The sequence below is a fragment of the Chelonoidis abingdonii genome, chromosome 22 (assembly GCF_003597395.2).
Source record: "Chelonoidis abingdonii isolate Lonesome George chromosome 22, CheloAbing_2.0, whole genome shotgun sequence".
Classification (NCBI taxonomy): Eukaryota; Metazoa; Chordata; order Testudines; family Testudinidae; genus Chelonoidis; species Chelonoidis abingdonii.
Window position 1 is genome coordinate 32,374,183 of NC_133790.1, and position 21,297 is coordinate 32,395,479.

Consider the following 21,297-nt stretch of genomic DNA (forward strand, 5'->3'; position numbering starts at 1 on the left):
GCGCGCCAAAATATTTGAAAACCTCCCCAGGGGGCTGCGGGAGGTTCTGCCAGATCGAGGGACCCCGGTCGTAGGCATCACTCTCGGCGGATGGCGCCCACTCGTGTTGCCCGCTGCCCTTCATAAGGGCCCGCATCCAACCCAATGCCACCACCTACTGGCAGTAACCGGCTTTCGTTAAACCCGCTGCTCGGCGGTGTGGAGCGTAAATACATGGTCCCATTCGAAGGGCTATGAGTACTTAATGTTCACTGGACCGCCCTCGTGTTCCCCTCGATCGTTCAATCAATTGTGAATGAAGAGGGATAGCGCCTGGCAACAGCTCCCAACCCCAAGTCTAAGGAAGGCCGAGGCGTATGGACCTGCTTGGCCGCAAGGTCTATTCCGCAGGCGCCCGCAGTTGCGGGTCTCCCAACAGCAAAGCTTGCTCATTCGCCTACAACATACACACCTGGGGTGGCGTCTGATAAATTTAAGGAGCTGCTCCTCGCAGGACGCTCATCAGAGTTCGCCGCTCTCCTTGAAGAGGGGAAAAAGGTCGCACGCACTTCCCTACAGCGGTCTTGACGCAGCAGACTCGCCCCAGGACTCAGCCTCCGGAGTTCACTATATGGCGCCGCCATTGTCGTGGCTTCAGGTCTCTGGCCTTCTCTCGGAACTCCATATACCATCAAGGATTCTTCCGTTTGAGGGCCAGGGCCTGTTTTCGACAAGACTGACCCTCGGCTGTGCAAAGCCTCAAAGATGATAGGTCATTATGCCGCCTGGGGAAGCATACGCCATCACACAGCCAAGATAGATCAGGCCCTCAACAGCAACACAGGCCTAACCCCCAGCCCATGGCAAAGGCCAGGCGGCGAAAGGAATGGCAAGGCGCAGACAAGTCGGGTAACCGGGGGCGAAAGCCAAGCGTCCCCCAAGCTTCACTCCACAGGCCAAGCCCTGGTTTTGAAGGTAGCGCCTGAGGGCGCTGGACAGTCCCTTCCCCGGATTCCATCTCCTCCCTTCTCCAACCGTCTTTCCGTTCTTCCTTCCAGGCGTTCGGTACCAAGCTTACTTCAGACCACTGGTCCTTCCGCCATTGCGGCTTGGATATCCACCTTACATTTCCTTCGTACTCCCCTTCCACCCCCTTCCTCGTCCCTGCTTCAAGGGACCCCTCTCACGAGCGAAAGATCTCTCCTCCGGATGTACGAACCTCCTGCGACAAGGGGCCATTAGAGAGGTTCCAGAGACGAGAAGGGCAGGGGGTTTTACCCCGATTACTTTCTGATCCCAAGGCAAGGGAGGTCTCAGAACCCAATCCTCGACCTACGAGAGCTCAACAAATAACTGGTCAAGGTTGAAGTTCTGTATGGTGTCCTTGGGACCAATATCATCCTGGATCCCGGAACTGTACGTCGCCCTCCGACAGCAGGACGCCTTATTCTCTCCTATAGCCATCTTCCCGCGCACCATCGGAGGTTCCTTCCGCTTCGTTGTCGGCCGGCCGGCAACTATCAATTTCACTGGTCCTCGCCGTTCGGGACCCTCTCACGACGGTCCCCTGCGAGTGTTTAACCAAATGCCATGGCCGTAGTCGTCGCGTTTCTTCGTCGCAAGTCGGCGTGCATGTGTTCCCCTACCTTCGACGACTGGCAATTTATCCTGGGGACCCTCCAGAGGAGCGAGTCCTTTGCGCACATCGCTATTGTCCAGCCGCCTTTCAACGAGCTAGGCCTAAGCTCAATGCCGAAAGTCCCACTCTCAACCCCTACTTCAGAGGATAGAGTTTTACTCGAGCCCTTCTAGACTTCCCACCATAGCCAGGCAGCTTCTTCTCCTTGTCGCGGTTACAGCTTTGACAGCCATCATCCACAGGCTGCAGCAGCACCTCTTAACCTCCATACGTACTTGCCTGATCACTCTTGGCACATGGCGGCCTCACATCGTCACGGCACATGCTGACTCCCTAGGCCTCCAGTCTGGCTCCACCTCAGTCTCGTGGCAGCGCTTGCACGTATCCATCCTAGACTCCCACTCCAGTGTCTCGATCTGGTGTGCATCGACTCCGCCTCCCCCGCTGCACACAGGACGATCACTTGAGGAGTACTAGTGCCGCGACAGGTGCTGCTCCACTGCCTACATATCACGTGCAGAGATAGGCGTCCGCTGCTGCAACGTCCATCCACCTAGGTCGTGTTGTTCAGCTAAAGTATCTAGTAAAAAGAGTAGAGCTTCCTGTCGGCATGAGTTGCATTTGCAGGCTTCACCGTCACCTATCGTCCTTCAACCCTCGTGGTTCCTAGAAACGGACCTGGACGGGATCGGGGCTCACCTAGGTCCTTGCGCCCAGGAGTGGTCTTCGCTCCGCCGGACATCGCTGTGCCTCACATTGGGCATCCCCATGTATGAGACTTTCGACCGCAGGCAGAATGTTGCCCATGTTCGCTCTTTTCATCAAAGCTTCCAGGTTGCAGCCTTAGATTCCCGGGAACACTTTATGGTCCCTGTGTTCGTTTGATTCACGGTACACCGAAGTCGTATGCCGGTAACAGGCCCAGCTAGGATCTTGGTTACGTGCAGCGTCTTCCTCGCTGTCGTTAGCCTCAGGATCGTCACGCTTACCTGACCTTTACGCAGGACTTTCAGAGCTTCTCACCTCGACCTTCACACGTCAGTTGCCCTTCCTTGCTCCGGGTTCAGCGTGGCTGACGGTCAAGCCGGTCCGTTTGCTACGTGTCCTTCCCCAGACTGCACTGGACAGGTGCTTCGCGGAGTTGGAGCCGATCCCTAGGGCACGTACTTCAGCCCGATGGAATTTCTTAGAGCTGCTGCCGAGATGCGCTCCACCCCATTTCCAATCGGAATCGCGGCTCGTTCAGATGCCTTTGATCCTCGGGGAAGCACACCGGCTCTCTTCTGCGTTTCCTCTCGTCCGGGTTCAACGTTACAGGCCTTCTCAGAACTGCACCCGGGAAGCCAGGGCCGCTTGTTTCTCCTGCTGCTTAGTCTTTAAAGTCTCGGAGTGCCTCTACGCGCATTGGTCTCGTATCCGCCCATGCCACCTAGTGGAGAGTTATTTCGACCTGGGTTTGTCACCGTCTTCAGTGTCCCCCATTTGAACCGCGTAGGTACGTCCCTCGCCTCTAGGCTTGTCCCCTGGAACCGTCCTGTGCCATCCCTTCGCACGTTGTCGTCTGCAGCGTTAAGCCATGCAGTGTTAGAGCGAGCGGTCTCGATATCATCGAAGGTATGTAGTCATCTGGGCAAAGTACCGAGGACAGTAGGCCGCCACTCCACGACTTCACCTTTCCCGCTTACAGAAGGCGAGTACTCAGCCATGTGCTACGTGCATGGTCCAGGAGATGCGCTCCCGATCGTGTTCCCAATCCTCATCGTCTCGCATAATCGGAGCGAGTCCGCTCCAGCGTAGCGGATAGGCCGCTATTAGTGGACAGCTCCGCAACTCTCCCTCTTTCGGTTGTGCCATGTGACGCGGCTAGGTGCCTACTCTTTCAGAGGATCCCGGGGGTAGTCCTGCAGTTGGCCAGTCACTGCGGTCTTCCCTCGGCCATGGCGCCACTCTTCCAACTGGTGGCTGATCATCGCTTAGGCTGTGCCTTGCCCCGAGTGTCCCCGCCCAGGACCCTCTGAGTGCAGCGACCTGGTTCTGTGCCCCTTCGCCTGTCCCTTTATGCTCCGCCAACAGTCCAGTTTGAACCTGGCTCTGCGTCTACGTGCGACTCTCCCTTCCCCGTTCGTAGCTGATTTCTTCTTGGAATGATCGAGTAACATAGAGAGAGTTACTTCCTGTAAACTGTCTGTCTTAGAATGTCGTGTGTCACGATTCACCCGCGCCCCTCCCTGTGAGTAAGCCGGCAAGAAACGAGACGGGCGGTTCCAGTCAGGTGGTATCAATTACCACTATAGGTCCGCACTCTGACGGCCTTTGACTCCCTGTAAGTTGTCGTAGGTACAACTCTTCGAATGTGCACGCCGAGCGCACACTATCCTGAGCGTATTCTACGAACACGTCTCAGAGACCTCGTTCTACGGCCGGGCATGCATTCACACCTCTTTCAGTTTCGTTTGTTCATGTATGCTGCATTTTCATGTCTCTTTATAATAGTATATGGCCATACCGTTTCGTCAATCCGACCCTCTTATTTGACTTTCTTTAGATTAGATTAGTCTGGATGAGAGTTACAAGGGTAACCGTTTGATACTTTCGGACTAGAGATCTCCTTGTTGAAGTCCTATCTCAGGATGCATTGCACGGACCATGATTGCGGTCCTTACACGTACGGAACCATGTGACCGGGCGCACTCTAAGGGACCGGCTATATTACGGCGTTCTTGCCCGAGCTCACCCGCAGGAACATGCCATCCTGGCGTGAGACCACCTAGTTCCCTGGCATATCGTCACATGCTTAGCCGATAACAGTTGAGTTTTCACCAATTATGAAAGCCCTGCGTTCCAAATTCAAAACGTCATTCTAGGAAAAATATGAAGTAAATGAGTCTCTTAATAGCAACTGACCACAAGTCCAGAGATTAAGCACGAACGGTGACGATTTTCTCTCAGCTTGTCCTAACACTCCTGGACTTTTTTGTTCTCCTAAGTATATGTTTCGCGTTGCTGGAATTTATATTCTTGGAATGGTTATGAAGTTCTTAGCCACTCGAACTGATTACATTGAAAATCAACGATCAGACTTCACTCCACACAAATTTGTAATACTATTGTCTCTTCAGAATCGTTATCTACGATATCCACCCACACCATGGCGACCAGGTCCGGTATCCCCCAGTAGGGATACCGCAAAGAGACTGAGACGGGCGGCTTAGGTATACATATTACCGCATGAAGTGGCCCACTCTGGCACCAATATTGACCGTGGCGGCTTGTAGTTATCCTAGAGGTAAATATGTCCTATACGACGCTCAACGTCTACCCTACGTTAGACCATATATATACGATATGTGAGCAACATCTAAGTAGATTCAACATTACTGAAAGGTGTACCGTAGTTAGTACATTCGGACTGACTCAAGCTCAGTATTGAATACTATAGCAACAGGTGCTCATATCGATGCTACAAGCCTCATAAAGAGTGTAATACTAGTCACTGTACGGACACATCTGTAGACATTAATAAGAATTCTACTGTATGGCACCATCGATAAGTACATGCAGTGACTGATGATCTTTCGCATGACCTAGTTTATTCTTCAGTACTGCCGTTTCATGGAGATCCAGCGTCGCTGGTTTGATCGTGGTTTCTAAGTCGTACTCAAGGCACCAGCTAACCAATCGGCTTACACTTTAGTAATTCTAGGCTTACTTCTGTTACCACGTCTCAGCTTTTTAAAAGTAATATACTCTAACATGCTTGTTACGTTATTATTCTTAAAAGAACTACTGTAATTCTCGGCCCTGTCTGTTTTGAATTTCCCCACCTTTTGGTTTATTCCACCTCCATTAATCAATAATGGCGACACAACAATGGCTCTGGAAAAGAACTATTATGCTTATAATTGACTGACATTAGGCTATTTTTGTCTCTGGCCTATATGCGAATGATAATATTGTCAATGATGGAGTTTCTTTTTACGCTTCCGAATTATGCAGCAATCTAAGTTTGAGCAGTTGATTGTGTTTGATTGAGATATGTTCAGTCCCCTAAATCTCTGTAATGCTCCTGTTGGGGAAGGAGTTGGTAGTGCTATCCTACTGCACTGTGTTGAGGGTAGAACTATGATAGCAGAGCAATCCATTGCCCCTGCTACAGACTAGGGGTTCGGATTTGTGTTGGCAGAGTTCGTCAGAAAAAGACTAGGATGTACAAGTGGTATTGAGTCAGCTTGGAGATGAGCCAACTCAGTCAGTGCCCTGTGTCAAGTAAGGCTAACAGCATTTGGGCTGTAATAAGTGGTAGGCATTGCCACGCAGAGCGAGGGATTGTGATCATTTCCCTACTAATCCAACATTGCTGCAGGCCATCTGGATACTTGTGTCGTCGTTTGGGCCCACACTACAGTAAGGATTGTGGAAAAATTTGGGAAGAAGGTCCAGCATGAAGTAACAAAAATGATTAGGAAGGCTGTGTGAGCAATACTTTATGAGATGAAGATGAGGCTGAAGGAACTGAGATTGTTTCTTTTTTCCAGGTAGAGAGAAGAATGCCGAACTGCGGGTATTGCTTTCCAGCTACCCTGAAGGAGGTTCAATGAGGATGGAAGCTAGACTGTTTCTCAGTGGTAGGCAGATGACCAGAACAAGGAGTAATGGTCTCAACTTGCAAGTGGAGGGAGTTTAGGTTGATATTAGGAAAACTTTTCACTAGGAGGATGGATGAAGCAAACTGGAATGCGTTAACCTAGGGACCGTGATGGTAATTTCCTTTACATTAGGAGGTTTTTAATGGTCAGGTTTGACAAAGCCCTGGCTGGATGATTTAGTTGGGATTGTGCCTTCTTGTGAGCAGGGGGTTTGGACTAGATGACCTCCTGACATCCCTCCACCTAATTTCTGTGATCCTTAATAAAGATGTGAACAAAATCAGCCCCAGCACCGACCCCTGGTGCCGCATTTACAACATAGAGTCTTGATCCAACTACCCATTGAGCCCACACCTAGCCAGCTTTCTATCCACGTTATAGTCCAAATTTATCCAGTACCATACTTTTTAACTTGCTGGCAAGAATACTGTGGGAGATGTTCAAAAGCTTTGCTAAAGTCAAAGATATAATCACATCCACTCGCTTTTCCTATATCCACAAGCCAGTTGGTCTCATCATAGAAGGCAATCAGGTGTGGTAGGATGACTTGCCCTTGGTTGAATAATCAGCTGACTGTCCTCTGATTTCTTTCTTCTCCTCCAAGTGCTTCAAAGGGATTCCTTGAGGATCTGCTCCATGATTTTCCAGGGACAGAGGTGAGGCTGACTGGCCTTGTAGTTCCTGGGATTCTCCCTTCTTCCCTTATGTAAAGATCGGAACAATATAATTTGACTTTTGCAGTTAATCCGGGATTTCCTCCCGTTTCGCCATGATGTTTTCAAAAAATAATGGCCAATGGCTCTGCAGTCAACAGTCCGCCAACTCCTTTAGCACCCCTTGGATGCAGCCATCTCGGCCCCTGACTTGGGGCTATCCAGTTTTTCTAAATAGTCCGAACCACTTCTTCTTTCCTGGTACTTCCTCCATTACTGTGCTGCCAGTTTGCAGCAGTCTGGGAGCTGACCTTGTCTGTGAAGGACTGAGGCAAAAAAAAGCTTGAGTAGTACTTCAGCTTATTCACACATCAATCTTCACTAGGCTGCCTCCTTCATTTTAGTAAGAAGTCCTACACTTTCCCTGACCACCACCTTGTTGACTAACATACCTGTAAAAAACCCTTCGTGTACCTCTTCACATCTCTTGCTAAGCTTGCAACTCCAGTGTTGCTTCCTGAATACACCTACATGCTTATGCTATTTTTATACTCCACCTAGTCATCTGTCCAAGTTTCACTTCTTGTTAAGCTTCCTTTTGTTGTTTAAGCTCCAGCAAAGATTTCTCCGTTAACGCCAAGCTGGTCCCCTGCCATATTTGTTATTCTTTCTTGCACATAAGTGATGGTTTTTTCCTGTGCCCTCATAATAAGCTTCCTTAATACGCCAGCTCTCTGGACTCCCTTTCCCCTCGTATGCTCCTCAGGGTTCCTGTCATCCAAGTTGCTCCTGAGGGAGTCGAAGTCTGCTTTTTCTGAAGTCCGGTCTGTATTCTGCGCTCTCCTTTGTTCCTTTTTGTCAGGATCTGAACTCAACCATCTCATGGTCATTTTTCTCTCGAGCTGCCCAGGTCCATCCACTTTTGCTTTCCCCTACTAACTCTTCTCTGTTTTGAGCAGCAGGTCAAGAAGAGGCTCTGCCCCTAGGTGGTTCCCCAAGCACTTGCTACCCAGGAAATATGATCCCTCACTTTCCAAAGAAACTTCCTGGAATTATCTGTGCACTGCTGGTTTGCTCTACCAGTGCATATCAGAGTATTATAAGTCTCCTATGAGAACCAGGCCCTGGCGATCTAGTAACTTCTGTAGTTGCGCAGAAGAAAACCTTGTCCACCTTCATTCCCTTGTCTGGTGTTCTATAGCAGACTACACACAACAAATCCCACCGCACTTGTTGGCTCACACTTCTAAATTTAATCCAGCGACTCTCAGTTTGTCGCAGTTTCATACCGGAGCTCTGAGCAGTCATACTGCTCTCTTACATACAATGCAACTCCCCCACCTTTTCTACCCTGCCTGTCCTTCCTGAACAGTTTATATCCATCCATGACAGTATTCCAACTCTTAACTACAACGTTAAGCGAGGAGTTGCTGTATATCAGTAAAACAGCATGCTCAACAGATACCTATATATATTGTGGCTAGGGAAACTTAAAGTTAAACATTTTATTTTAATCACAGAATAACACGGATTTTTATGGTTTTTTATTAGAGAATTTGGGGTGTTTTTTATCACATCAAACTGGGATTCCTGATTATAATGGAAATGTATTTTCTCCCTGCATGTGGGTGGTACCTGTTGTAAATCTGGCTCCATTGCAATGGTCTCTCCTTTGCTTTTAGTAATAGTTGCTGTTTTTTCTTTTCAGTATATGAATGTTATTGGAACTAATTACAGAAAGTGCTATCAAAATATAATTAGAAAGTGCAGTGTGCCTCCACTTCTCCCAGAGTATATTACAATCTTAGGATATGGCAAATGTGAAGCCTAAACAGGTTGTCAGAGTTTCTTTAAACATTTAGCATTAAGCAGCCTGTGCCAGGGATACTGCAGTGTTTGTTATCTGTAACAACCAGTTGACACAAATTTAATAACCCCGGGAACACATTTTAAACAAGTCCATTTAATCTGCCTGAACATGTCTCAAGGTGTGTAGTTAGACATCCATGGCCGGCCTAGTCCAGCTGACTCAGGCTCACAGGGCTCGGGCTAAGGGACTGTTCTATTGCTGCAGCCTGAGCTCTGGGACCCTCCCACCTTGCAGTGCCCTAGAACCTGGGCTCCAGCCTGAGCCCAAGTGTCTACACCATAATTAAACAGCCCAGAATTGAAGCCCCGTAAGCCTGAGTCATCTGGCACAGCCCAGCTGCAGATTTTTAATGGCAAAGTGGATATACCCTAAGAAAGTTGAGGTCTAGGCCAGGAGTTCTCACAACAAATTTTTTTGGTGGCCGCACTGACAATTTTTTCCTAAAACACTTAATTAATTTTAGAAAAAACCAAACGTGCACAGAGTCACATCCACATCATTGTAACGTGTATTTGTCGGGTTTTTGGCAGACTCAATAACAAAAATAATGCTGCCTCCCCCTTCGGCCTCCCTCCCCCCATGCAGGGCTTAGTGGGTCCTGGGGCTTGCTGTGAAAAGTGATATTTGTGTATTTGTTAATATCACAGCACATTTAGTAGCTGCCTGGGAGGCCATGGAAAATGATAATGATATTAACAAACATACAAGTATCACTTTTCACAGATAGCTAATAAGTCTGCTGTGAGAAGTGATACTTGCATGTTTGTTAATATCACTTTTCTCAGCTAGCCCCAGGACCCATTAAGCCCTGGATGGTGGGGGCCGAAGAGGTTAGGCAGCAGGGGCCAGATGCAATGCTGGGATGGGTGCGGGGCAGGGGGGCCCCAGGTCAATGGGGGTGGGGGGTGGATGCAGAGCTGCAGAGGCAGCAGGAGCCCAGGGCAATGGAGCGGGAAGTGAATGCGAGGCCAGGAAAGCAGCAGAGTCCTGGGAGAGGGGGATGGATACAAGGCCATGGAAGGCAGCGGGGTCCAGGGGCAATGGCGATGAATGATGAGCCCCACTGTTGCGTGGCCAGAGCCAGGGCCTGTTGTCTGCTGCCTTGCAACTAGGGCCAGGGCTCAGTGCCCATGGCCAGAACCCAGAGCTGGGGACAGGAACTGCATGGCAGAACCCAGGAATCAGAGCCTGCTGCCTTTGATGGATGGAAGTGAGAGTTCGTATCCCATTGGCAGCAATAGGATGCACCACCACTTAGAAAATAACAAAAAGGCAAATGTCATTATATTTAAAAAAACAAAACACTTTTGAATTTTTTGTTTATACAGGCAATGGAAGTGGTTCTCCAGAAGCTTGTTTTAAAAACATGTTTGTGGTGGTCAGATGCCTTCCCTTTATATCAAAATCTTCACTTTATTTGTAATAAAATTGAAAATTAGTTGAGACTTTAAAGTAAACTGTTGTTCATATATACAAAGATTATATAGACTTTGAGAAATTCTGTTGTAAATAAACAAAACTAATTTTACTATGAGTTTGTCATTGCCCAATAAGGACCAGATAAACAGCCACTTTCAATCACTCCTTCAGTGATCTCAGTGTCACATGACATCCTGTATTGATAGTGTCACCTCTCTCCCTGACTTTCTAGTCCTCTGCACCATTATGCATATACAGAGCTTTTATACTATCAGAGGGGTAGCGGTGTTAGTCTGGATCTGTAAAAAGCAACAGAGAGTCCTGTGGCACCTTATAGACTAACAGATGTATTAGAGCATAAGCTTTTGCATGCGTCTGACGAAGTGGGTATTCACTCACAAAAACTTATGCTCCAATACATCTGTTAGTCTATAAGGTGCTACAGGAGTCTTTCTTGCTTTTTACAGAACTTTTATAGTTTATCACTTGCATTTTAGAGGCAGTAGAAATATCTCAATAACAAAGAGTATTTTATTCTTTAAAGTCTGCTTGATTTGACATCTGTAGCAAATTTTACTGCTGAGGTGCTTTTTTACTTACAAACTAAATCTTGCACACTTCCAGTTCTAGGATCCTGCTAACCCTTACTCACACAAGCAGTCCTTACTCATGCATATACATCCACTTAGGACAATGGAACTGCTTGAGTGAGTAAGGACTAATCACATGAGTGCAGGTGTTCAGACTCAGGCTCTTAATTTTCCATCATGACACTTTTTTTTCTTTTGACTGATCTGTCCTCATGAAGCGAGTGAGAAGTTTAATTGCAACACAACAGTGCATACAGGGAAATCTTGTTTCTGCAGCACCATCACCAGCCTGGTACCAGAAGCCCCCAGATTCAGGAAATGTCTGTGTTACTTTCTGAACAACTCTTGTCATGTTGTGATCAGTGTTGAGAGGCTACAAAGGAAAACCCATCCACCTGCTGTCTGTTAGAGAAATGGTAGTATGTGCCATAAACAAATCTTGAGAAAGGGAAGTAGTCCTGTGAGAAACAGGGCAGGGAAGAATATAAGACAGAAAATTCTCCTTGTGCTTTTATAGTCTCCAATCTAGTTTCTCTTATAATTACTCAGAAGCATTTCTCTTCACTGACAGGAATGTGGAGGCTATATCTATACTGCAATAAAACACCTGCAGCTGGCCAGTGTCAGCTCACCTGGGCCAGCCACAGGTGTTTTAATGTAATGTAGACATACCCTTAGTCAATATTTTCAAACAAGGCACATATAACAAGGCTCAGAAAGAGCCAAGCTATAGATATTTAACATCCCTTGTGGAAAGGTGGGAAATGAGCTATTTTCCTTTTGCCAGTGCAGTAATACTTGCAATACAGAACCATTGCAGAATCTGTATGTCTTTACCAGAACACCCAGGGCACAATGAGGGCTCATTGACACTGTCCATTGACACTATCCATGCACAGAAATAAGTCTTCAAGTTATGCTTAGGAATAATCATACAGCAGACACACCAAGGTCTACAGGTTCTTATCAGAGGCATCATACTCCCTTCAGACCTAATAATTGGTGTGTCCTCTAATTAGACAAAGCCCTCCAAAACTAAATCTTGGACATCACCCCCCTTCTGAGGTCTGAAGTTTGTCTACACTGCAATTAAAAACCTGCAGCTGGCCTGCGCTAGCTGACTCGGGTTCATGGGGCTCGGGCTGCAGGTCTGTTTGATTGCAGTTTAGACGTCTGGGCTTGGGATGGTCTCAGTGCTCAGGCTGAAGCCTGAGCCTGAACATCTATACTGCAGTGAAACAGTCATGTAGTCAGAGCCCTGTGAGTCTGAGTCAGCTGTCACAGGCTAGCTGCTGGTGTCTAACTGCATCCAGGGCACCAAAAGTGACTTATATTTGAATGTCATATTTAATCTTTTCATATTACAGCAATTGACTCAACTATCCTACAAGCTTGAAACACATTCCTATGGAGCATCCTTGGATTATATATAAATCTGTAGGATATATGTGCCTCTAGAACACTGATATGATGTAGAACTCTGCAGCGAACTAGTTAATTCCCAATGTTCTATGTGGTTTAGTTTCTACTGATTCTTTTATTTAGGGTGCTAATGTGATTGGTATAGTTAGCTGTTCTTACTCTTTCCTGCGTAGGCACCAGTGTAATGGGGCAGTAATTTCCCGTTGTGGACAGCCTGAGGTCAGCTGGTGGGGCTGGAGAAATGCAGATGATGAACACCTTGTCCAGTCAGTGGCCAAAGCATGTGCTTCAGACTCTAGGTCAAAAAGCGGCAAATTAATGAATGGAAACTGTTCCAGAGACTTCTCCAATGGAGGGGACCTGTCTGATGTGGAATTTGGTGAGTTCATCAGCCCATTCATTTCTGAAATGGCTAGAGCTTTGTATGGGAGTGTGATCTTCTGTGTATAGTATAAGATATATGGGAGTGACTGCATGTTTACAGAGTGTGTAGGATTCCTCTATGCACAGTGCATGCACATTGTGGTTCCTGTATGACTTTGTTGCAGATAGTGTCAAAAGTATTTGTTTAATTACTTTTGGTTGCCCTTTTTCTTTCCATAGATTCCTCAATTTCTAATGCTTCAGGAGCAGAAAGTTTGGCCATCCAGCCTCAGAAGCTTTTGATCTTGGATGCACGTTCTTATGCAGCTGCTGTGGCTAACAGAGCCAAAGGTGGAGGCTGTGAGTGCCCAGGTAAGTAGTGTTTGCTCTCGTGTCAGTTTATATATCAGCTTGACAAAGCTCTGAGTGGGATGATTTAGTTGGGGATTGATCCTGCTTTGAGCAGGTGGTTGGACTAGATGACCTCCTGAGGTTCCTTCCAACCCTGATATTCTATGATTATATGTAGGTAGTCAAAAGGATAGATACACGTTTAAAGGGACATGGGGCTTGTCTACAGCAGGGAGTTTTGCACCAGGAAGTGTAGTTACAACAGTGCTGCAAGCCTTTAGAGTCACATGGATGCAAGTCAAAACTTTTTGCTTTGGTGTAATGCATTGAATGAAAGTTTGTATCAATATAGCTATCCTGGAGCATGAAAATCCAGGGTGGTCAGCCTGTACTTACTTGAAAGGGACAGAGTTAGTTGCCAGTTGATGCTGTGCTTCAAAGCGCAAGACTAAATTGGTAACAATATATAATTAACATTGAACTATGTACAGTATGTTGAATAGTCTTCCTTCACTGAATCAAATATTTAAACTTACATGCAATATGAAAACACACTAAAGATTAATGTATAGATTAACTATAAAAATACAAGAGAAAACCCGAAACAAAACTCAGTAAACCATAGTGGGTAATAGTGTTGCAGGATTGACACAGCACTCTTAGTATTTCTGGAACAGCTCCCATATACAAATGTAAGTAAAATACTTACTTATCCTGCATTTGTGAAGTTTACCAAGGATTATTGCATTCCGTGTTCTTTGTTACCATTTGTGAATTGTGGATAGTAGGAGCAGGAGGTTTTTTGATGAACATTAGTAGATGGGAATACATCCTGGTTAAATTCCATCATTGGAGAATATGAGAGAAAACCAGATAGCTTTGCCTTTCCTACCTGTAATTTTCCTATTTCAGTAATATCTAAGGTGGCCCTCTGAGATCTTTGACCAGAATAGCTGCACTTCGGGGCATAGCAGCCGGTGGTGAGAGAGGGAGCTTAAATGTCCATATAGCTTCCAAAAAGTATAAAGGAACTCATGATTGATGGAATGAAATGTCTAAATGGAAAGCACAATGCAGTGCAGTAACTTATCTTGAGTTTCAAGATGAGGATACTTGAACAGTTTTAGGAAATTTCCAGACAGCTATGTTAGCTTCATTAAATTTGATACCCAAATCTTGGTCACATTTTTAATAAAATACAGTTAATCCAACAGTACACTCTGGAGACAAAGTGAGAATATTAAGTGTAACAGCCTTTGTAAGGAGCAGTTTATTGGCCTTTCACAGACCATATTCTTCATCTTCAAATATTGATGACTTTTAAAAAATAGTTTGGATAATGTCTTCATGGCTCAGAAAGGGCCACAATATCCCTGGCTTTAGCATGGTGATTAGAGGTGGTAGAGGAAAGGTGCCTTCTTCCCAGCTCTACACAAAGGCTAGGGATTGTGGCTCCATGCACTCATAGGATGCAGTCCTTCCTAAAGAGATCCCTGAAGAAGAGAGGCCCTCCACACTGCCTTTGGAGCTAGCAAGCCATGGCAGGGAGGGCACATTCCAGGAAATGTTTCATCTTGTGCACTCTCCTGCACATCAGGGATTTTGGTGGGGAGCAGAAGATGGTGCCTCCTGGAGCTCCACTTGGGGCCGTACTGCTCGACACCGTTCCCATTGTAGATCATTGGCTAAATGGCACAATCTGGTTCTAAAGTTTAGCCTGAAAGATCTGGGATGTGCATACAATATTATTTACGTTCAGATCAGCAATTAACCCTGTTGAATTTTGTGGATCTCTCTCCTCAGTTTGTAGCAGAGTAAAAGAGTATAAAGTCAAAGAGTTGCATGCAATATTTACTGGCTTGCAAATTGCACCAGGCTGTATGGGCTAAAGGATAGATCTCCAGGAGCTCTAGGATCCAATTTATGTGGTCTATAGATGCACGCACAAAGTTGGAGGCATCTGTTAAAGTCTTCTGTGTGTGTGTCAGATGTGCCTGTGGTCCAGGAAGAAGACCATACTAATAGGCCACACCTGACAGAACTGCAGCCTGATATTATTTAAAGTCCATTCCCTGAGGACATAGAGTGTATTTCATATGAGGCAGTTGACTTAATCTGCTAATCAACTAGTCAGATGCATAGTACAGAAGTAAGATAAACTTAGGGTTGGTCATCTAAAGGGCATGATCCTGAAACATGCGAGCCTGAGCACTTCCTATGAGTAGGGGGCCCTATCTGCACTGATCCTGCCAACCCATCTAGGGTGAGTAGTTTGAGTATAGAGTACAGGTTTGTCCAGAGGAAGGCTTCTTAGGACTTGCACAAATAGTCCCTTCCATTCTCTGTCTACTGCAGTCTTGAGTATTTCTCATCTGAGTGACACTTGTCACTTCCACAAAGTGATGGGGTGAAGTAAGTAACCTCTTTGGTCTTCCCAAGAGGTAAGGGGAAGTAAATCATCTTTAATTTTAAGGTTTAAGGACAATCATGAATTGACCTTCATTTTCAGATTGCTCAGTCTTTTTAGAGCATTGTATAACTTCTAAAAGTGTAATACCACTACCCCTATGGGGAGCTGTCTGTGCACAGCTTCTTGTGGTATGAAATGGAACAGTAAAAAAACCTCAACATTAAGAAACCTCAACAACCTTTTGCTAATAGACGTCTCTGCAGACCTAAACACCGCTACTGTCCTGGCCCTGGCCCTGGCTCTGGCCCTCTGCTTAATAGACATTGCCAGGCATACACCAAACCGTGTGCTAGTTCTGTTATGATGTAAGTTAGTTTGGAAACCAGTTCCGCAGAGGTGAAAAAATATTGCATTTAACCTGTTGTTTCACCCAACAGCAGACAGCAAGGAAGATTCATAAATCTGCACAGTGACTTAGATCTCCATCATTAATTCAGTAGAGAAACAAGCACATGTATTTTCTTTATATTGTCACAATAGTTACCAGTACTTTCAGTTTTTCCACCATTTGTTGTAATGTCTGGAATACCAGCTGAAGTCCAAGCACAAATTTTTGTCTACAGGAGATTGTGCTAAACAGCACTATTTCATCAGTCCACAACTGCAGCAGTTTGTTTTTATAGAAAAGCTGCTTTTTTAACATAATATTCATGTTGTTTTTAATTCCTCCTCTTGTTTTTTATAATTTTCTACAGAGTATTATCCAAATTGTGAAGTGGTGTTCATGGGGATGGCAAACATCCATTCTATCCGGAAGAGCTTTCAGTCGCTGCGCTTGCTCTGCACACAGATGCCAGACCCAGGAAAGTAAGTGGGCATTTGAGGTTTTTTCTTTCTTAAATTATATTTTTGTGTCTAACTCTCATTCTTCCCCTGATATTTTCTAGTCTGAATTAAGCAGATGTTTGTTCTTCCTCAGCCTTCTCTTTGTAAACATGCTACAGCTTAATATAGCTTGAGCCAAAGGAAGTTACTGACTCATTAATTCTAAAATGGAGATAGCAAATGAGACTGGGATCAAAATTGGATCCTTTGCTTTAATATTAGCGTATATTACTGTCAGGCGGGCTTGGTTAGTCTCACCTGTGCATCCTGCAATATTTCAGCTTTCCCCTGATTTTGTAAAACTGCTATTGTAACATGCTATCTAACCCCAGAAGTGTGCAGCAGTCTGACTTGCCTTTGAAAGGCACTAGTGTTGCTCCATGAACTTACTACATTCCTAATATCCTCACCCTGGAGACCCAGCCCATCATTTCCATGGTATAACTGACCTCCAGTGACATTAACTGAGGTGTCTTCTGACTGTGAACATTCCCCAGAACACTGCAGCATTTCAACCCTCTTTCCTCTAACAGTTTCTCCTGGTTCTTCATTTGCTGCCATGAGCCTTTCACATTAACTAAGTAGACTGTCTGTATTTCCTGCAAACTTGTGAGAGCATTAACAAGATAATTTAAGTGAAAAAATAGATTCAAGGAAAGCACTATTGTTTAGTACTATAATGGGAGTTTAATTATGATCACTCTGATTTTTTTTAATTCAAAGATCTCAGCTGGGAAACATTAAAAAGAGCATAAACTATCCTCCCTTGGTTTTTCTTTAGCTGGTTATCAGCACTGGAAAGTACCAAATGGCTGCAGCACTTGTCTGTGCTTCTGAAATCTGCGCTATTGGTAGTGCATGCAGTAGACAGAGACCAGCGACCAGTCTTGGTGCACTGCTCGGATGGCTGGGACCGAACCCCACAGATAGTGGCACTGTCCAAACTGCTGCTCGATCCATATTACAGGACCATAGAGGTTTGTAAACCATCCATTGATGAATGGGAGGATGGCTGAGTTTGGGTTTCTTTGCAGATTAATGGGGAAGGCTACTGAATGATTGAACTCAGATTTCTTCATCTGAAAATGTACTAATGTTATCACCAGTCTTGCTGAATCTGATGGATGCTATTGAATGATATGGTGGGTTAATTGTGAAGGGAATTAAATAGAAGAAAAGTAGATTGAAAGAAAACATGATTAATTCTGAAAAGAAACCAGGTATATTAAGCATGAATACTTCCCATGAGAAGTCTCAGACTGTGTCCTGGAAAATTGTAACATTTGGACTGACAAAAAAATCTGGAGACCTTCAACTACATTTTCTTTCCCGCAGGGTTTCCAGGTGCTAGTGGAGATGGAATGGCTGGATTTTGGCCACAAGTTTGCAGATCGCTGTGGCCATGGTGAGAATTCGGATGACCTAAATGAGCGCTGCCCAGTATTTTTACAGTGGTTGGACTGCGTCCATCAGCTCCAGAGGCAGTTCCCTTGCTCTTTCGAGTTTAACGAAGCATTCCTTGTGAGTTGTGGCTTGAGAGATTACTGTTTTATTAAATACTTCTAAACCAGTAGACAGAGCTAACACACTGAATAGCCCTGAGGGGTTTCCGATTTTCCCATCTACCTTATATCACAGTGCAGCCTGATAAACAGATGTGACAACCGTTGAGCCTTGTCTGGCAGACAAAACCACTTGTCTTCATGGAATCTGCGATCAGTTCTCTCTGAAAGCAGGGATGGGGCCTTCTAGGACTTCCTTTAAACTTGAAAGAAAGAAAGAAATCATGTCCTGGATTCAAATATCCACAGAATAGGGACAGCACAGGTAATGACAATGCAAACTTCCCCAGCACTTCTCCGCTACACTGTTTCATCCTGACCTGGAGAGAATGTCTCTAAGACCAAGGAGTTTCCATTCTTTTTCTCTGCTAAAACTGCCTAGAAAGTGTGGCTTTTCTGATATTGACAACTGTCCTCTGAGAAGTTTGGCTAAGACTATTGAAGTCACATCTCAGGGCCACCAAGCCAGTCACACTGTTATTGTCAGTCACGGACTACATGGATGGATTTGAACTGACAACCTAGAGGAGGAAGTTTCTATAATGCTTCTCCAATTCCCTGAGTAATTCCATCTTCTGGTCTTTTTAGAGCTGAAGGCCCTAATCCAGCAAAGCAGTTAAGCATGTGTTTAACTTTTAACACGAGTAGTTCTGTCGAAGTCAATTGGATTATTGACATGCTTAAAGATAAGTACATTCTCCAGGGCTTTGCTGGATTGAGACTATAGTGTGCAGTGAGCTACAATCTAGATTGGATGAGCTTCCTGTGTTTCCATGTGTGCCACAAGACAGAAGATGGCGTGGACTGCACTCTCAGCAAGTTTGCGGATGACACTAAACTGGGAGGAGTGGTAGATACGCTGGAGGGTAGGGATTGGATACAGAGGGCCCTATACAAATTAGAGGATTTGGCCAAAAGAAATCTGATGAGGTTCATCAAGGACAAGTGCAGAGTCCTGCACTTAGGACGGAAGAATCCCATGCACTGCTACAGACTGGGGACCGAGTGGCTAGGCAGCAGTTCTGCAGAAAAGGACCTAGGGGTTACAGTGGACGAGAAGCTGGATATGAGTCAACAGTGTGCCCTTGTTGCCAAGAAGGCTAACGGCATTTTGGGCTGTATAAGTAGGGGCATTGCCCGCAGATCGAGGGACATGATCATTCCCCTCTATTCGACATTGGGAAGGTCTCATCTGGAGTACTGTGTCCAGTTTTGGGCCCCACACTACAAGAAGGATGTGGAAAAATTGGAAAGAGGGGGCTGGAGTACACGACTTATGAGGCGAGGCTGAGGGAACTGAGATTGTTTAGTCTGCAGAAGAGAAGTATGAGGGGGATTTGATAGCTGCTTTCAACTATCTGAAAGGGGGTTCCAGAGAGGATGGATCTAGACTGTTCTCAGTGGTACCAGATGACAGACCAAGGAGTAACGGTCTCAAGTTGCAGTGGAGGAGGTTCAGGTTGGATATTAGGAAAAATTTTTTCACTAGGAGGGTGTTGAAGCACTGGAATGGGTTACCTAGGGAGGTGGTGGAATCTCCTTCCTTAGAGGCTTTTAAAGTCAGGCTTGGCAAAGGCCTGGCTGGGATGATTTAGTTGGAGATTGGTCCTGCTTTGAGCAGAGGGTTGGACTAGATACCTCCTGAGGTCCTTTCCAACCTTGATATTCTATGATTACCTATTATCGCCAGCTCGGTGCTTTTTTACTTTATTGATACTATGTGACATCTGTGTCAAAAATTCCCTTCTCTACCATATTCTCCAGGGCCCTGGTTTCAGTACATAAGTTTTAGACACAGCATGTAAATAAACATGCAATCTTTATGTCCTGTTTCCTCTTATAATTCTATATAGCTCAAATATGATGGTGCATAATGGAGAGGAGCCCATTGTGCTGCTATGTTCTTGTCATTAGCTTTCTAAGAGGGCATGCAAAAAATGCTAAATAGATTTATATGGCATCCTCCACAAAAGCCTTACATAGACAGCCTCACATGAATGGTAGATTAATTGCCTCTTAAGCATGAAAGTTACATCTTTCACACACACCATATGTGCTGCCATATGACTCTATCTGTATTGGTCTGTACAGGTCAAATTGGTGCAACACACCTACTCTTGCCTCTTTGGTACATTCCTGTGCAACAATGCGAAGGAGAGAGGAGAAAAACATACTCAGGAAAGGACATGTTCTGTCTGGTCTCTGCTGCGAGCAGCAAACAAAGCCTTCAAAAACCTGCTTTACTCTTCCCAGTCAGAAACTGTATGTATCATTCATTCCCCATCACCTGTGGGAGAGTCCCTTTAGGAATTCTGCATTATAACTGTGGGAGTCAGGGAAAGTGACTGTCCCAAAAATATCCACCTCAAGGAAGCATCCCAGTTATTTCTGTGGGTGATGATTTGACTTTGCCTGTTCCATGAATGTACTGCCTAAAGATAACTGTGAAACTCCTTGCCAGAGGATGTTGTGAAAGCCAAGACTATAACAGTGTTCAAAAAAGAACTAGATAAGTTCACGGAGGATAGGTCCATCAATGGCTATTAGCCAGGATGGGCAGGGATGGTGTCACTAGCCTCTGTTTGCCAGAAGCTGGGAATGGGCAACAGGGGAAAGATCACTTGATGATTACCTGCTCTGTTCATTCCCTCCAGGGCACCTGGCATTGGCAACTGTCAGAAGACAGGATACTGGGCTGGATGGACCTTTGGTCTGACCCAGTATGGTCATTTTTATGGATATTCTTATGGATATTCCCCCACGTACCCAGTGGTTAGTTACCATTTGAGTGTCATAGCAAGGTTTTATGTTTGAATAGCCTTAGCTTAACTTCTGCTATGCCATGCAGTCCCACACCACCAAAGCCATCTTTCTGAAGCATTTACATTACATTGTCTTCAGCAGACCACTGGGACATATCAAATGCAGCCATATAGAGTATCTCTATGTCAGATATATGCTGTATTCCCTGTAATAAAATATTTTGTGTGCTTGACAAGGTATGGTTACCAACAGGAGATCTCTGTCATGTTACACTGGGGGGATAAAAGAGTTGTCATAAGATATCTTAAACTTTTGTCAAAAAACTGGCATAACAAAAAATGTTATGGAAGTCTTTGCACATATCTAATTTCATCACTTTCACTTTTTCAGTTAGTTCTCTGATAGTAATAAACTCTCACGAGGAACTTGGGGGAGAGAGGCATAGTCGTCTTTATGTATATTTGATAGAATAATATGTTAGGCATTCAGATATTGTAGTGATGGGCATGCTATAAGATCCTGTAGAGAACTGTTAAAATGTCACTGTGTTTATGGAAATAAAGATTTTTCTAAGTTATTTAAACCCTTCCCCTCCCAAAATCCCCATATCTGAAGGAAAGGATAACAACTTGATAGCTACGAGTAAATTATTAAAAATGCTATTGTAGAACCTCTGGAGTGTGAACCTGAGCTGTAAAATTAGAGTAGCAAAATTCCTGGAGAGAGACAGGTTAATGTTCCTAAA

General features: G+C 45.2%; 1 protein-coding gene across 4 annotated transcripts in view; it reads left to right on the plus strand.

Annotated features, from left to right (window-relative positions):
* The window catches only part of MTMR3 (myotubularin related protein 3), a 157,731-nt gene that overhangs the window by 118,545 nt on the left and 17,889 nt on the right, over nucleotides 1–21,297 (plus strand). For 3 of the 4 annotated variants that reach the window (XM_075059915.1, XM_075059916.1, XM_075059914.1), the window contains 6 exons: nucleotides 12,392–12,597; nucleotides 12,822–12,953; nucleotides 16,098–16,209; nucleotides 17,009–17,204; nucleotides 17,563–17,748; nucleotides 19,881–20,051. In XM_075059915.1, coding sequence (XP_074916016.1) covers nucleotides 12,392–12,597; nucleotides 12,822–12,953; nucleotides 16,098–16,209; nucleotides 17,009–17,204; nucleotides 17,563–17,748; nucleotides 19,881–20,051 — 1,003 coding nt within the window. The remainder of the gene's footprint in view (nucleotides 1–12,391; nucleotides 12,598–12,821; nucleotides 12,954–16,097; nucleotides 16,210–17,008; nucleotides 17,205–17,562; nucleotides 17,749–19,880; nucleotides 20,052–21,297) is intronic. The other variant, XM_075059917.1, reaches the window with a different exon arrangement.